General features: G+C 57.0%; 1 protein-coding gene across 1 annotated transcript in view; it reads right to left on the reverse strand.

The window, feature by feature from the left end:
* SMARCA4 (SWI/SNF related, matrix associated, actin dependent regulator of chromatin, subfamily a, member 4) overlaps positions 1-17199 on the reverse strand; it is a 74044-nt gene that overhangs the window by 24700 nt on the left and 32145 nt on the right. Inside the window, 12 exon segments of the mRNA XM_027547702.1 lie at positions 1011-1229; positions 1870-1947; positions 2214-2312; positions 2616-2843; positions 4919-5082; positions 7882-8048; positions 9646-9692; positions 10700-10786; positions 12022-12129; positions 12695-12808; positions 14170-14412; positions 16376-16486. Of these exon segments, the coding sequence (XP_027403503.1) occupies positions 1011-1229; positions 1870-1947; positions 2214-2312; positions 2616-2843; positions 4919-5082; positions 7882-8048; positions 9646-9692; positions 10700-10786; positions 12022-12129; positions 12695-12808; positions 14170-14412; positions 16376-16486 (1665 nt within the window).

The raw sequence follows: 17199 nt of genomic DNA on the forward strand, positions 1-17199 counted from the left end.
CCACCTGGGAAGCCCTTTTCAAGGGCACCCACTGCCTTAGCAATGCAGGGCTGGCAGAGGTCCCACGGGAGCTGTAAGGTCTATGGCTGGGCTAATGTCAGAGGTTCTGTTCTGCCTCTCAGAGCCCTGAGCTGAGGGCTGGGGACAGGACACCCCAGCTGCCTCATCTGAGTTTTGCTGGTTTCTTGCCTGGCATGCTTCAACAGCTCCCTCTGGTGCATAGCTCAGTGGGTGAGCTTGCAAATCTCGGGTGTTCTGAGGTCTCAGGAGAGGATCAGGGCCACCCGGCTTCACAGCCCAGAAGTGCCGCGACCACAGTTAATCAAGAGGAACCTCGGGGTGTGTGATCAGAGGCCTGGGGTGCAGCTGCTCATTCCAGGGTGTGACAATCAGCAGGGCGTAGCCAAAAGCCGCCACCTGCCTTCTGCAAGTACTGTTTCAGGGACAACAATTTGAGGGTTGGACTCTCAATTGTCACCTTTACACTCAGAGCTCTGGGGTAGGGGTGGGGTCTGATGTGTCATGGTAACCCAGATGCTGACCTCAGTGCTGGGCCCTGGGAGCCGAGGGCTGGGGGCTGGGGGGTTCCGGGGGGCCGGGCGGGGTGCTGGCTCCCTCCTCCCTGCAGCTCCCAGGGATGATGCACCCTGATCAGGGCACCTGACCCCATTAGCACTCCCAATGATCTTACAGGGAGTTGTGACATCCCTAGTCTAGCTCTGGGTCCTCTGGCCAGCCCCCTGCCGAGGTCATCAAGTTTTCTTTAACCTGACACACGAATGGCCAGCTCCACCCAGCAGTGCATTCTGAGCGGCTCGGAAGCCTCAAAGGTGTGCCTGCCACCGTTTCAACAGGAGGAACTGAGTGAACCTGAGCCGTGTGTGAAGGGTTGCTGCCGTTCGTGTTGAGAATGGCTAAAGGGCGCTGCCCAGGGTTTGGATGAAGGCCCCTAACCCGGCAGCCAAACCTGTGCTGCCTGAGCCCCTCTCACGGCCCTCTCCAGCATGTACCTTGAGCCACTGCTTCTCAGTCAGTGAGTCACTGTAGTCCACCTCCTTGCGGTGACGGGAGCCACGGCCGAACATCTTCTCCTCCTCCTCCTCACAGGTCAGCCGCTCCACCTCGGCATCGTCCTTGATTATCCACGAGGGGAGCTCGTCCTCCTCCATGAGCCGCGGCTTCCGCTTGGGATTGCGGGCCTCCTCACGCCGGCGGTCCAGGTCCATGCGCTATGGGGTGTGGGGCCAAGGAAGCGTTAGCGCAGGGACAGCCGGCAGGCACACGCGGGGCGCCCTGCCTGGGGACCCAGTTACATGGTAGCTGGGTTTTGTGGTGGCCAAACTGGCTGAGCTCTCAGGTCAGACCCTGGCTGGGACTCTGCTGTGGGGCAGAGAGAACTGGGAAGGACGTGGAGGTGACAGAAGCAGGGCTGAAATGGGATGGCGGTTCCATGGACAGCCTCAGTGGGAGGCACAGGCCCGCTGAGGCCAAGGACGCCCTGGATTCCACACCCATGAAGGGCGAGGGAGATCCGAGACCGAGGCCCGATTCAGCTCTTCGGCCCGGGACAGTATGATGCCCTCTGAAAGGGAGAGAGCCTCAAGGACAACAGGCACCAGCAGGACTGGGTGTGCCCGGGTGTCCTGCCATCCCTATGACACGCTTAGGAGACCTTAGGAGACCACGGGACAAAGTGGGGTCAGTTAGGTGCTGTCTGCAGCCCACTCGAAGGGCTGCCCCCAGCTTCAGTAGTCTGGGGACGCCGATGTCAGAGACCACTCGGTCTGCTGGGTGTCGGCAGGGAGGGGCATGTGAGCCCCACGGCCCACGGTCCGTGCAGGTGGGATAGCCAGTGCCCGCGGCGCTCACCATGAACAGGTCGAACTCCTCCTCGTGCCGGGCTATCATCTGGTTCACCGTCTCATCGTCAGGCACCTCGTCTTCTTCCTACAAGACGTCACACGTTTAGTCCGGCTGCGGGGAGGCCGGGGTGGGCGGCGGCGGCGGCCGGGCTCGGAGGCGAGCGGCGGCGGTCCGTGGGAGCGGAGCTGGCGGTCCCTGGTCCGGCTGCGGTGGATGGGGACCCACGCAGCAGCGATGAGGCACACACGCACACGCACACGCACGCTCCGTGGGGTCAGGGCCCTCTGCTGGCCGTCTCAGCCGAGAAGCCGAGGATTGAATGGGCGTGGAGACTGAACTACCCCGCTCACCTTTAGAGGTGGCTCCTCCGAGTCGGGGTTGACGCCCGCTGGCGGAGGGGCAGTGTGGGCGAAGCTGGCACTGCCGCTGCCCGTGCTGCAGTGTCTGCTCTGTGGATAGATAGAGGACTTCAGTCTCCAGGGCTATCAATCCGGCGTCTTTCACCAGCAGTTGTTTTTTTTTTTTTTTTTTAATAATAATAATAATAAAAAAAAAACCACTTCAAAGAAAAAGCAAGTATACTCATCGTCTTTCCTTTCAGCCCACACTCCCTTTACTCCAAAGGGATGCAAAAAAAAAACAAAAAAAGAAAAAGAAAAAGTGCAAAAAAAGGTAAAAAAAACAAAAACGAAAGCCGCTCATGCATCCACCACTCACGCCAGGGAGGGGGTCGGGGCCAGTGCTGCGCTCACCTCATCCTGCTCCTCGTGCTCCAGGATGGCCTGCAGGAAGGCACGCCGCTCGTGGCTGGAGGACTTCTGGTCAAACATGCCGGCCTGGATCACCTTCTGGTCCACGTTGAGCTTGTACTTGGCCGCGGCCAGGATCTTCTCCTCCACGCTGTTGACCGTGCACAGGCGGAGCACCCGCACCTCATTCTGCTGCCCGATGCGGTGGGCGCGGTCCTGTGCCTGCAGGTCCTGGGGGCGGGATTGGGGGAGATGCCGTCAGCCCCAGACGGTTAAAGGGGAGTTGGGACACTGGATGCTGCTGGGAGACACACAAGCACTTGCCTGGCCAGCAGCTGCACAGCCAGGAAACTCAGGAACGAGACCTGGAGCCTGCGCCAAGGGGACTTCACCCTGAGATCCTGCAAAAGCGTCTCTTTCTACCTTAAGTGGAACTTGGCAGATACTCGGGAAGAAAGCGTGGTTTTAAAAGGCCGCCTGAGGGGTTATATTCCTGAGCAGATCCCGTCACAGTTGCATGGGGGCCCATCACTGTGCGACTAGGCCCCCTAGGTGGGGCCACATTACGCAACAGCACTGTTTACAGAATGACGCCGAAGCTGCACACCACTCCAGGTCGATGCCGGGTTTGACTGGGGGCCCTGCTGCTTCCTTGCCAGGCAACCCCAGGCCCAGGTCCCACCAGTCTAGCCTTGGGAGCCACTGCTAACACCTGCCCCTCTCGTGGATACTGTGTGCATGAGGAGCCAACGGGCAACGGATACCCAGTGCCTAGTGTGGAGCAAACGCCGGTAGAGTGGGAGGTGTGGTGCCAACACGATCTGTGTCACCCCATGAGCCCAGTGCAGAGCCAGGAGGGCGCCTACGGAATCCTGGGTCCGGGGCCGCGTGGAGCTGACCTAGAGATCTGCACCCCACAGGGCAGCAGAGGCTGCCCTGGTGGGACAGGCGTGTCTTGGCCCCACGGCTCGGCCTCCTGGTCGGCCTGCGTGATTCCCGGCAGGGAGGACTGGCGCTTCATGATACACCTACCCCTGCCGTGTGTCTCATGACCTCCAATGCCTCCCAGTGGGGAGGAGGGGCTCCACAGAGGCCTCTCCCCCAGCTGCCTGCTGATGGGGGAAGCACAGCCCCACCACCTCCTAGCAAACAGGCCAGTCATGGGAGTCCGGGTGGGAACCATTCCAACCCAGGCTGATGGCAGTGACCACCCCAGACGTTCGCTGGCATACAGGCTATGGTTCCCATGCTGATAACCAGGGTCACTGGGCGTGGGGAAGGGCTCACTCATACCATCAACAGGATTGAGAGCTGGGCAGCCTGGTGGAGGCCACTTTGGCAGAACCAACAAGAACATGACGGGCACAGGCCTGTGGGCCGAGATACCCCACCTCTCGCTCAGCCTGGGCCTGGCCAGTGCTCTGAGAGAGGGACAAGAGGGCTCCATGAGAGGACAGCGGTCAGGCCGAGAAACAGGAAACCTGGACAACTGCCCACTGGGGTTTGAGTTAAAAGGCCTGGGGCCGCCATATACCAGAAAGGCTGGCTGCTGAGGATGCGCTAGGCAGAGGCTTGGTGCACTTGCACGGAAATGTGAATACACCAGCCGGTGGCAGGAAGAGACACGTGCTGGCACATGCCAGGTTCATGCCAAAGCCAGAGCATCTGTGTGTACAGAGGGAGAGGCTGGCATGTGCTCAGAGTACAGTGGGAGTGGCAGGGAAGGGAAAAAATGCACACTTCCGTTTGTTACTTTCAGTTACTGGTATTTGCGTTTTGAAAGAACTACGGGCATGGAGCCCCATGCAGGCGCGCGGACAAGACATCAGGGCGGCAGTGCATAGAGCATACAAAGGAGCCCCGGCGTGAGGGCTAGGCCAGGACATGGCCAGGAAGGACCCCGTGACCAACGGGGACCCTTACTACCAGACCATAGGACGGGGCCATTTTCCATTTTCTTGCACATCTATGGGATGCCAGGATTGTTTTTTTTTTCCTCCTTCTTTTGGATGGTGCCACGCAGCTTGTGAGAGCTCAGTCCCCAGACCAGGGACCGAACCCAGGCCGTCAGGAATGGAAGTGTGGAGTCCTAACCACTGGACAGCTGGGGAATTTTCAGAAAATTTTTTAAAAAATAACAGTAGAACATGTATTTTTTCATAATCAGAGCAAAGAATTAGTTTGCTTTTGAGAAACTGCCCTCTGCACCTCTCTCCAGGCGCTGCCAGGGCTCTAGGAAAATGTCAGGAGGCCGCCGGACACTCACACTAGGGGCATGGTCACTGCCGGGGGGTGCGCGCTGTTACCTGGTGGGGGTTCCAGTCACTGTCAAAAATGATCACAGTGTCAGCCGACTGGAGGTTCAGACCCAGGCCCCCGGCCCGGGTGCTGAGCAGGAAGATGAAGTACTCGGAGCCGGGCTCGTTGAAGGTTTTCAGCAGCATCCCCCGGTCCTCCGCTTTCGTGGTTCCTGCCGGGTGGGTAGACCAGTGTTAGCAGGGTGACCGAGGGAGGAGACACAGAGGGACACCTGCATCTGGGAGCAGCGACCACGCCCGCCGCCTTCCAACCAATGGCTGTGGACTGTAACTGACGAGCAACTCAGATCCAGGTGACACCACTGACCGCCAGTCTGCCCACCCCAGTAGAAGAAAATGAGCCCCACCATGTGAACTGGGGCTGCCACAGGCACTATTAGGCAGGCACTGCAGCGCAGGGCTGGTACCCCGCAGACACCCAGGCAACAGGCTGACCCCTGAGCACTGCTGTAACCACCTCTCCGGGGTGGTGGGAGACGCTGCAGCTGCGCTGTTTCAGTGCGCCTCTCCGAACCCGTGAGGGGCCTCTGGGTGGACACACGGTGCTGCTATGGTAATGACAGACTGGTCAGAGGCTGGAGCCTGCCTCCATGCCCCTGTGGTGGGTTTTCTCCATTCACAAAGGGAACCGTCTGTACAGGCAAGCACATGCGACTGTACAATGGGGATACGTCTCTCTGTGGGCAGGATGGCTCCCCACTTCCTGAAGCCACAGTGACTCGAATGTGAGGGCCCCGGGCGTGATCCTCAGAGGGGCATCTAAGCTCCTCAGGCTCCCATCAACTCAAAGCAGAGGTGCCTCTGGTGAAACCAGGTGTCATTTTTGGTGCTCCTTTAGCCACTCGCCTACACATCAGGACGAACAGCACAGAGGCCCAAGGTCTATGGCGCCTGGGCTGTCCTGGCTCCTAGGAGGGGCTAAGGCCTCAGGCACGGCTGGGCAGGGCCGGGTCAAGGGGCTGCTCCAGTACCCCTGGGTGCACCCTCAATTCTCAGCACTCTGACAGCAGAAGGCTCCGCTCCCCATGTCACTGAGCTCCCCAACCCTTTGCCATTCCTTCTAGGGGGCTGGGGGCAGAGAGGCCTGTGGGATCTTAGTTCCCCGACCAGGGATTGAGCCCATGCCTCCACAGTAGAAACACAGAGTCCTAACCACTGGACCACCAGGAATTTCTTTCCCAGAGTTTCCACCCATGTGGCAGTGACCACATGAAATGCTAGAGATGCAACCGTGGTCCAGCAAACGGATGTCCTCACTTACACAGAGGACTCTTGTCATGGAGAGAAAAAGGGGTTGGGGGGCAAGTGGACAGATACTTGGGTGGGTGGGAACATGCTCTCGGCCTGTCCACTAGGGGGCGGTGTCACCATCGTAAAGCTCAGACCCAACAGAGGCCAGCGCACTGAGGCCACACAGGCCTTGGCAGGGATGCAGCTTTCAGCCTCAGGACGCGTGAGCACCTGACCAAAGCTATGTTTGTAAAGGTTACTACCCTGGATGGAATTCTAAGAACAGCTGAAAGAAGGCAAGACGGAGATGCAGCAAAGGTTCTGGGCAGGAGTGGGGAGGGCCGATTTCAAAGGACAGGTCCACCCAGCAATCACAAGTTAACAGTCTGAAAATCCACAGTACCACGAGAGGCACTGAGAAACACACAACAGAGGCACAGAGGTTTGGGTGTCCAGCCATGGATGGATGCAGCTGGTACCGAGCTTAGACAACGTCTTGCAGAAATGTGGTCTACCCCGCGCCTCTTAACTGTATTTACTCCAGTGAGTCTCAAGTCTCTCTTTTGTTAAATGCTATTTTTTGATGTGAATTGGTTTTTTAAAAGTCCTTACTGAATTCGTTACAGTATTGCTTCTGTTTTGTGTTTAGTTTTGGGGGTCCCAAGGCACACGGGAATCTTAGCTTCCGACAAGGGACTGAACCTGTACCCGCTGCATTGTAAGGTGAAGTCGTGGCCACTGGACCACCAGGGAAGTCCCCCAAGTCCAGTTCTTCTTGAGAGCCCCACTCACTCCGTCTTACGGAGAGCGGGGGTCTCCCCCTAGGGCCGTCCTGGGCAGCGGACACGTGTCAGATCAGGAGTCCCGCACACCGTCACCACTGTGCTCAGCCCCATCTCCCCAGGACTCCCTTATGCTGGCAACAAGGCAGGAGCCAGGCTTCTGATGGTCACAGGCCAGCGTGGTTCCCACTGGACATGCCCCATCACCCCTGCCACATCTGGATCCCTCCATCCTGCCCTTTCCTGCTTCTCCCCGTGCTTGTGGTTCCGGCATGGATAGGTCTGATTTCAGCCCCAGAGCCACCAGGGCAGTGGAGATGGGGGCATGTCGCTCACAGCAGTCGAATGAAAGCTCACGCCAGACCCCTGGGGGAAAAGACAAGCTGCTTCTCTGTTGGGGACACTGTGTCTGCTCAGTGTTGGGGACACCCCAATTTCTGTGGGTGGAAGAAAAGCCTGGAAGGGATGCCTGACAATGAAGCCAACATGGAGGACAAAGGAGCCGAGAGCCCCAGAAAAGCTCCTCTAACACTATCTCGGTACCTGGATCCAGCTGTGCCTGAAGCAAGCTTACCCCTTACCCTTAAAGTTCAGTTATGTGAGTCTATTAAGGCTTTCTTCCCTATGCCCACAGGATATGAGTTTCTGTCACTTCCCACTAAAATTAAGTCTATGGGATACACATTAGCCACTGGACCCAGCGTTAATGTGCAAGGACTTTAAGTCTTGTGTTCGGGAGACCAGCACAATACTCCCAGGACCCCTCCCAGTCCCACAGGCCTGCGTCACTGAGCGTGCCACTGTGTCCACTCCCAACACTACACCTGGAGTCTCTGGGCCTTGCCCTGCCTCACAGGGGAGGGCAAACCCTCCAGAAGCTTCGGCAGCAGTGGATAACAAGGCCCTTTCAAACACATCTCTCTCCCCGGCCACACTCACCATCGAGCCTGAGGTATTTAAAGCCACGATATGCAAAATAGTCTTCCATGATGGTCATGAGGGAGGTCATCTGACAGAACAGCAGCACTTTGTGGTTGGTGGCCCGGAGTTTGGGAAGAATTCTATCGAGCAGCTCGAATTTCCCTGAGGCTCGGTACAGGTCCAGCCTGGGGAGGGTGGGGGCGGGGAAGGACACACAGGACGTGAACCACAGGGCCCTGAAGGCAGGCAGAGAACGTGTTCCCACCCACTACCTGACCAGTCCTGGGTGGGCTGGCCACCAGGGCCAGGAGCACACGAATGTCTCCCTTGGCAGACTACCCAGCCCCCAAAGTTTCAGCAGAGCCATTCCAATCCAACTAAAATAAACTCAGGCCACCCTAAGTCAAGTGAAAGTGTTAATCGCTCAGTTATGTCCAACTCTTTCTGATCCCATGGACTATAACCCACCAGGCTCCTCGGTTCTTGGGATTCTCCAGGCAAGAATACTTGCCATTTCTTTCTCCAGGGGATCTTCCTGACCAGAGATCGACCCCCAGTCTCCTGCATTGCAGGCAGATTCTTTACCATCTGATCCACCAGGGAAGCCCCCCAGGTCAAGGGTGACTGTGGAATTATGGAGCAACTACGATCTTTCTAAGAGTGAGAAGAAGGGCTGAGGGCCACATGGCTTTGGTCATTCATTCTCAGTTTACAGGTATGGAAACTGAGGCTGGGGGCACTGTGACATGGCTGCTGACCTGCCAGGGCCAGGACTCAAGGCCAGGTCTGTGGGACCCCATTATGTAACTTGATACAAAAAAAAAGACACAACAAAAGGACCTTTGCTCTTTCATTCAGGGTTCCCGCTCTAAGAAATAGTTTACTATCCCAGAGAAGTGATGGTGGCTTTAGCACTGAGAATGTTTTAAGAGTGAAACCTTGAGGCTATATCCGAGCCCAATGCTAAGGCTGAACCATGCTGGGGCTGCACTTTATAAACAATACTGGGGAAAACACCCCCACAGCAAGCTGGGTGGCACACTGTATAAAAAGTGCCTCTCTCCTGGTGGGCAGAGTTTAGGCTCAAGAGGGCAGAGGGAAGCTGTCACGGGTCACAGAACCCAGAAGTGCAAGAGTGGGACCTGGAAGCCATGTCTGGTCAACTCTCAAATTGCAGATTTTTTTTTTTTTTTAAATTTGGCTGCACCGATCTCAGAGCAGGTAATGGTAACCCACTCCAGTACTCTTGCCTGGAAAATCCCATGGACGGAGGAGCCTGGTAGGATGTAGTCCATGGGGTCGCGAGGAGTTGGACACGACTGAGCGACTTCACTTTCATGCATTGGAGAAGGAAATGGCAACCCACTCCAGTGTTCTTGCCTGGAGAATCCCAGGGACAGCAGAGCCTGGTGGGCTGCCATCTATGGGGTCGCACAGAGTCAGACACAATTGACACGACTTAGCAGCAGCAGCAGTAGCAGCAGCGAGTCTTAGCTGCAGCATGCAGATCTTTAATTGTAGCAGGTGCAATGTAGCTTCCTGAACAGCGATCGAACACAGGCCCTCCGTATTTGGAGCACAGTTTTAACCACTAAACCACCATGTAAGTCCCTCAAAGTGCAGAATTTTATTCTCTTCTTTGGGCTCATCTATGTTTTTAAGTTTTTTACCAGGAATATACTGCCTTTGAAAGCAGACAACTATGACAACGGAAACAAAGTCAACCACAGAGAGAAAACAGTGGACCATCCATCCACTCCGTTAAGTGAGGGAGATTCTCACCCTTGGACAATGCCGCCGGTAAACCCCAAGTGCTCGGAAAAGGACTCCTGTAACGGAATGAGACGTGGGTCAGTGGGGGCAGGAACAGGTGTCCCGGCCCCATGCCTCCGAGCCCACCCACAGCAGCTCCAAGACCACACAGAAGTGCTGACAACAGCTTTTCTACCCCACCGACATGCCTTCCCATAGGGTCTTAACCACCAAAGGTGCGCATAAGGCACCTGACATCATCTCTGGAGCACCGAGAAGGAACTGTCAGGGGTGCGATGACCCTGAAACTTTATGTCAGAATGTGTAGACATATGTGTGCTTTTCACTTAAATTTATTTGATTTTTTTGGTCTCAACATGTGGCATGTGTGATCTTAGTTCCCAGACCAGGAACTGAACCTGCACCCCCTGCAGTGAAAACACAGAGCCTTAACCACTGGACCATCAGGGAAGTCGTTATGTGTGCTTTTCAGAAGCAAGAATCCAGATTCTCAAGTGTACTGGGGCGCAGAAAGGTCATGGCTGGAGCTGTCATGAAGAGGGACATGCTCTCCACATGCTGACCTGGGATGGCCCCACACACTGCCGAGAGGGGAAGGCTAGTAGCCAACCAGCAGGGGTGGCATGACCACTCCCACCCTGGGTGGGAAGCAATTCCAGAAAACAGCCTGGAAGGCTTCGTGGTCATCCGAGGTGGGACTTTCATTTCTCTCACATACTTCTTTCCTCTTTCCTTTATAAAAAAAATTTTATGTATTCTTTCTGGCCACCACAGGGCATGCAGGACCTTAGTACCCTGACCAAGAATCAACCCCATGCCCCCGGAGTGGAAGCGCGGAGTCGTAACCGTTGGGCCACCAGGAGAGTCCCCCTCTCTCGTATTTCCCTACACTGTTTGGATTCTTCACAATAAGGACTTGCAGAGAGAATCTCAATAAGAAGACAAATGTACGTGCATCACCTAATTACAAACTCTTCATCTTTAAAGCTGCAGAGAGAAGTGTCCCAGCTCTGCTGGGGAAGCAGGGCCTCGTGCGGGCTGAGGCCCCCCACCTGGGCCTCACCTCGATGTGCTGGAACATGTAGGGGTGGTTACAGATCTTCCTCAGCTGCATGATGGTGTTCATCAGGGTCTTGGTACCACCTTTGCCCTGAGGAGGCACAAGTGAAAGTCAAAGTCGCTCAGTCGTGTCTGACTCTTTGCGACCCCAAGAGCTATACAGTCCATGGAATTCTCCAGGCCATAATACTGGAGTGGGTAGCCTTTCCCTTCTCCAGAGGATCGTCCCAACCCAGCGATCAAACCCAGGTCTCCCACGTTGCAGGCGGATTCTTGACCAGCTGAGTCATAAGAGGCTCCCAGATTGGTCTTGTCTGGGGTGGGGTGGGGGTGGGTGTGGAAGGAGGACATAGGGGGAGGCAGGGCTTGTGGAGCTGGCTCCTCTTGGGGCTCAGAAGCCAGCATAAAGCCAGCGCTGGGGGAAGCAGAGACGCCTAGGCACCCTGGAGGGTAGAGAGTGAGGAGGGGCCAGGCCGGCCAGCAAGACAGAAGGGACTGGCAAAGCGCTGAGACCAGATCACAAACACTGTGTGATTCAGAAGGCCAGCTGCGCGAGCACTGGGAGAGAGTCCCCGGGGCCTGCAGCCAGATGGGCCGTGATGGCTGTGGAAGACCTCTGGCTTCGGGATGAAGGAAGGATGCGGGGGTGGGTGCCGTGGGCAGAGAAGTAAGCCAGGAAATGGGCTGCCACAATAGCCCAGGTAAAGAGCCCAAACCAAACATGTGGAGGAGGAAATGGGGAGGCCGGGCCAAGCTCGAGGCACAGAGATGAGGGACCTGGAAGGATGATTTCAGTCCTGGTGGGAAGAGAATTGTTAGGGTAGGCCCGGGGTCTCAGAGAGGCCCAGGAGGTAGCAGCCCACCTAGCCCCCACTCCTCTCCATTATAAATGAACATCACCCCAAGCTCACGTAATGACAAGGAAAAGGGAGCCAGTGGCCGTGGCTTGTCGGGAAGATGGGACACGCCTGAATGTTCTAACTGCTATGGTCCGTGCTGGATCCTCACTGCTAACGGATGCGCCCACAGGAGCCAGCACTTCACAACAGAGGACCCTAGACTGCTGACTGGGAGGCTCAGGCCCCCCTGAAAACAGGCCCTCAGCCCCTGCTCCCTTAGCCTTACAGACTGGACTGAACCACACCAGCTATGATCTAAACCAGGGCTGGTCAATACCCTCAGGATCACAACCAGATAGGGCCTTGGTCACAAAAATCACCTCCCAGGAGGAGAAAGCCTGCTGGTTCCCACGCACCCAGCTGCTCCCAGGCCGCCCACCCACCCGCCTGCCATGGATACCCAGGTGGGACAGGGGCCCGGGCCAACCTTCTTGTCCTTCTCGGAGCCGTCGGTCAGCAGTACCCCCTTGGCCTGCATGTGCCGATAGAGCACGCGCTGCAGGGCCGACATGTCGCACTTGATGACGTACTCCACCTGTGGGCACACGCCGCCGTCAGCCGAGCCCAGGCCCCAGAGCCCAGCCTGGGCCCGACTCTGACCTCCCAGCCTCTCGGGCATCCTGGGCCCTGGCCTCTGATCGCGGCACACGAGGGTGATGGTGAAAAGCCCCCACACCCAGGGCATGAGGGAAGCCGAGCTGCAGTATATGCGGGGGGCTAGAAGTGTGGGGGCTTCCTGGGCCAGAGGGGCAACACAGCTTTCTTTCAAAGGCCTCCCCTCAGCCGGCCCATGATCAAAGAGCAAGAGTGACATGAGGGGTGACTGGCGGGGACCCAAAGCCCCCTCAGGGAGGGGGGAGGGGCCGCTACGGCCGGCAGGTGGGACTCAGCTGGCCCCAGCACACCTGCCTTGCGCTTTCAGAGACCCGTGCAGGTGAGCAGCCAGCCCCAGGCGAGACTGACTCCTGAATGCTGAGCAAAACAGGGCCAGGCTGGGGGACTCCAGAGAGCTGCCCAACTGGGACCCCAACCCTGGGGCGACCCCCACACAATGCTGAATGCTGCATTAGGGCTCCCTCCACTCAAAGTAAACACAGCACCTTTTCAGGCAACTGAGCCTCCACTTCCTTCTTGAGCCGCCGGAGCAGGAAGGGCCGCAGCACTTTGTGGAGACGGCGGATGATGAGGATGGTTTCCTCCTCGTTCAGGTCCACCTGGCACCACAACGAGACATGCAAGCCAAGTGTTACCTCCAGGGGAGCAGCGACGCGTGGGCAGGGCCACCTGGTGTCACCCTGCACCCTCTTTCCAGGCGGCACTATGTTTTACGAGAGCTTGGCGGGGCACCCTCTTCCTGTGGAAAACTGCAGGGACCTGAGACTTTCCATGGAAGTCCTGGGACACAGAAGCGAAGCTCCCAGGGCACCAAGAAACACGGCATCACACTGAGTGGCCTCCCCAAGAGTAAAAACTCATGTGTCTGGAATCCTGAGAACATGTCCAAAGGGAACCTGGCCAGCACTGCAGGGTAACATGCACAGAGCGCATGGTGCAAACTGGGGGTGCTCTACCGGGAGCCCCAATACCCTCTCATTTCAGCCTCCGTGGGAGAGACGGATAGAAAGGCTGCTCTCCTGTGGGCCTGCTACTCTGACCAAAATTTGAATTAAAACAGTTTTTAAGTGAATGATAAGATGACATTTGAATTTTTTTCTTTAGGACCCTTTGGGTGAAGCTTTTACTCAACTTGAAAATAGGTGAAACCATGGCATTTGTTCCCTTGCTCTTGGGGTGGGAGTCCTAGAAGTCTGAAAACAGGGGGCTTGTTTTAATCATGAGAGCCTTGAAAGGGCCTCAGTTTCTCCTCTAGGAGGGCTTCTGCCTCAGCCAGTGCCAAGGAGGGGGGACCCCAGGGACGATGCAGAGGTCCCCCTGTAAGAGCATGGTGGTCCCAACTGTCCCAGACCCGAAGAGAATCTCCTAACTGGGGACCAGTGGGCTGGATGTGGCTGCTGGGCGAGGGGGCTCTTCATCCACCCTGCAGTCGAGCCCACCTCCTCAGTACAAGGCTCAGGCCGTCAACCTCCTTCAACAGAAAACAACTGGCCCACAAGCAGACTACCAACTCCACCCACAGCCAGACAGATGTGAGAGATACAAGCCACAGCCCACAGCTTTTTATTTTCTTTAAAAACAAAAGGGGCAGGATCTGACCACTCTCTTCACTGAAACTACCAGAGCCACCCATTGCCCTCAGTGTGAAAATTAAATTCCCCTCAAGCCCTCCAGCTGCAACCTTCACACCTCAGGCCCTGCTGTGTCATGTCCCGCTCTGTGTCTGGGGCACAGGGTCAGGAAGCCCCAAGGATCCCCTGAGATTTCTCTTCCCTTCTCTGGTGGCAGGGTTGCCATGTATGTGGCCAGGCTGGTTGCGGTGGGCACTCAATCCACAACCACCTGGGGAAGCCGGCTGGGCCAGGACTGTGACCTCGGACAGTCCTTGGAGCTGCTTGTGGCCAAAGACCATGGCTCCCCGCCCCGCCCCCTTCCACCACGTGGCCGGCCGCTTGCCCACCTTCTCCCCAGTCATGGCGAAGGGCGCATTGAACCACTGCTCAAAGGTGCTGCAGCTCTTGAAGATGGTGGGCAGCAGGAAGTTGAGCAGCGCCCAGAGCTCGGGCAGCTTGTTCTGCAGTGGTGTGCCCGTCAGCAGCAGGCGGCGGGGCGCCACGTAGTGAGTGTTGAGGACCTGCGTCAGCTTGCAGTGGTGGTTCTTCATGCGGTGGCCTTCGTCCACGATCATGTACTTCCAGCGGATCTGCGCGCCGAGAGCAGGTGGTCAGGGGAGGACAGGCGGTGGGGCTGTCCCCTGGGTGAGTAGCTCACTGCCGTCAGGCATGAAGGCTCTGGGCAGCTCGGCCCAGCAGGGTGGGGAACGTGAACTCGACAGCATCAGAGGAGGGGCCACACCCTGAGGGGCAGACACACACTGCAGCTCCGTGGTGCGTGGGGAGGGCGGACACGTGGACAGGGCGACGGCTGGGAGCTGCTGTCAGGTGAACAAAGCTAAGTCCAGAAAAGAACTCTGGTTTTCCAAGAAAACTACATACGCCAAGTATCTGGCAAAGAGAAAACAAAATCCTAAATAACACACAGCCTGCTGATCATAGGTCCTTGAGGTACAGTCAAGAGAAGACATGGTTTGGTAACAGGTACATTTCAATCTGGCTTCCCTGGTGGCTCAGATAGTAAACGATCTGCCTGTAATGCAGGAGACACAGATTCGATCCCTGGGTTGGGAAGATCCCCTAGAGTTGAGGAAATGGCACCCCACTCCAGTGTTCTTGCCTGGGACATCCCATGGACAGAGGAGCCTGGCAGGCTACAGTCCATGGCGGTCGGACATGACTGAGCAACTAAACGTTTCCAATCAGCAGGTGGTGGCTCAGAGGCAGGGAGGCACAGCTGAGGGCAGACTGTGCTGTGGGGGCGCCGCCTGTACCCCAGAGCCTATCAGTGGTCACTGGCCAATGGACACAGGCTAGACGCCAATTCTAACTGGGAGTTAGGTTGGCTAGGCAGGGGCTGCAGGTATAAACTCCCGTTTACATGCAATTGTGATGCCCTTCAGAGCCACTCGGGCCTTGGCATCTAGCTCCTGGGGACCAAGCACGGCCCAGCTGAGGCCCTGCACATCAGGCGTCCCAGAGGAAAAGGGCAGGACTGACCGGGGCGGGGGGCAGCAGCCCTTTCCCACAAGTAACCCCCATGGTGGGAGGTTTACCCTGATTAAAGCCACTGTCAGACACAGGATTTTCAGAGCCCTGTTCTCGTGTCTGGGATGGGCCTGGTTCTGTCCTGGGTCAGAAGGGTGACCCGCAGCATAAGCCCTAGGATAAGCAGGCTGGGCCTCAGTTTCCTCACCTGTAGCTCAGAGATGCATATCAAGCACCGAATGTCATCAGTATGAACATGCCCCACAGGTGGGGGTTAACGTGTAAAGCGCTCTAGCCCTGGACTTCCTCCCCATACGGTCAGCGAGGCCAGACGTGGCAGCCCAACCCCTCCCCACCCCAGGAAAAGAGCTTTCTGGATGCAAAGGACTGTGCCTGTCTTATAGCTGGGTCATAGTATTATTCTTGGTAACTCAATGGTGGCCCAACTAGAGCCACCTTCGCAACTAAGTCAGCTAAGAGGCTGCCCAGCCGCACGACACCCACTAAACACACCAGCTCAGTGGCTCAAGGACGATGGGACACACAGGACCTCAGAGCACACTGCCTTGAAGGCCAGACCCCACCTGCTTCACGGGCTGCTTTCCTGTAGGCTGGGGTGCGAAGACACAGCCACCAGGGAGGCAGGTCTGAGGCCTCTAGAGACAGGTGGAGATGGAGGAGGGCTTCAACATGGCCCTGTGAGGGACACGGCAGGCAGGACAGGAAGGCTGGGAGGCATCGCAGATGACCAGGCTCTTTGGGCAGGAGCCCCGAGAAAAGCTGGTCCACGTGCTATGTAGATGGTGCCAGTCTCTGGACGTGATCCAGGGCAAGCCTGGGAACACACAGTCAGAGAAGCAAACCCCAAGCCACCTTGATTGAGGCCTTTCACACCCACAGAGCAGCTGTCCTTATGCATATGCAGGGGATCACTGAGCAATGACGTGTGGGGGGTCTGAGAAGATGAGAAGCGTGACCCATGCACGACCAGCCTGGGCAGGATCACAGGCGCCCGGACAGCACATGATGGGCCGAGCTGCCTTGTTTTACAGGTGAACACGCTACCTTTGCAAGGATGTGCTTGTCCTTAATGATGTACTCATATGTCGTCAGCAAGACGTTGAACTTTCCGCTGCGGAGCTGGGGGACGAAAGCACGTCTGGCTGCTGGGGAGCCCTGTGAGGGAGAGAAGACGCACACGCCTCAGCCCCCCAAGTTCTGGGGCCCTGGTAAGGCTGAGAACTGGCAAAGGCTGCTGACCCTCTCCCGACTCCACCTCAGACTGCTGCTCTCCCCAACTTGGCCCCAAGTGGATGTCCCTCCCTGAACTCCACCCCCAGACTGCTCCCCCTCCCTGATTCCACCCTCCATGCAGAGGGCCTCGTGCAGGGAGCAGAGAGGCATGCAGGCCCTGGGTGGCTTGCAGCCTGTACCTCCACCTGCCCCACTCCTGGTGGGCAACCAGCTCCGCTTCCCATGTCTGCCTCCTCCTGGGTCCCCACTCAGGCCACCGTGTCTCCCACACAGGTTCAGTCCACGGTGACCATTCCCTATTGGCAGCTCCAGCTTCTCCCTGGTTAGCAAATCTGTCTGGTTCCCCGTTTCAAGCTCACTGTTCCTGACAGACTGAGCTGCACTCGTTCCCAAAAGCTCTTTTTCCTTTTGAATTTTTTTTTTTTAAACTAGAGTATAAGTTGCTTCATTCCCAAAAGCTCTTGGCAGCAGGACAACATTTAGTTTCTCAAATGCACCAATTTCTCCCTGCACATGCTGTGATCTCTGCCAGGACCTGCTTCTTCCCATCACAGGGCTGAGAGCTCCGTGGCAGAGTGGCGAGCCTGGACCCAGGAGCCCTGTGCCAAGGGCATGACTGAGCTCTGCCACCGAGT

Source organism: Bos indicus x Bos taurus, chromosome 7 (genome assembly GCF_003369695.1).
Source record: "Bos indicus x Bos taurus breed Angus x Brahman F1 hybrid chromosome 7, Bos_hybrid_MaternalHap_v2.0, whole genome shotgun sequence".
NCBI classification, from domain to species: domain Eukaryota; kingdom Metazoa; phylum Chordata; class Mammalia; order Artiodactyla; family Bovidae; genus Bos; species Bos indicus x Bos taurus.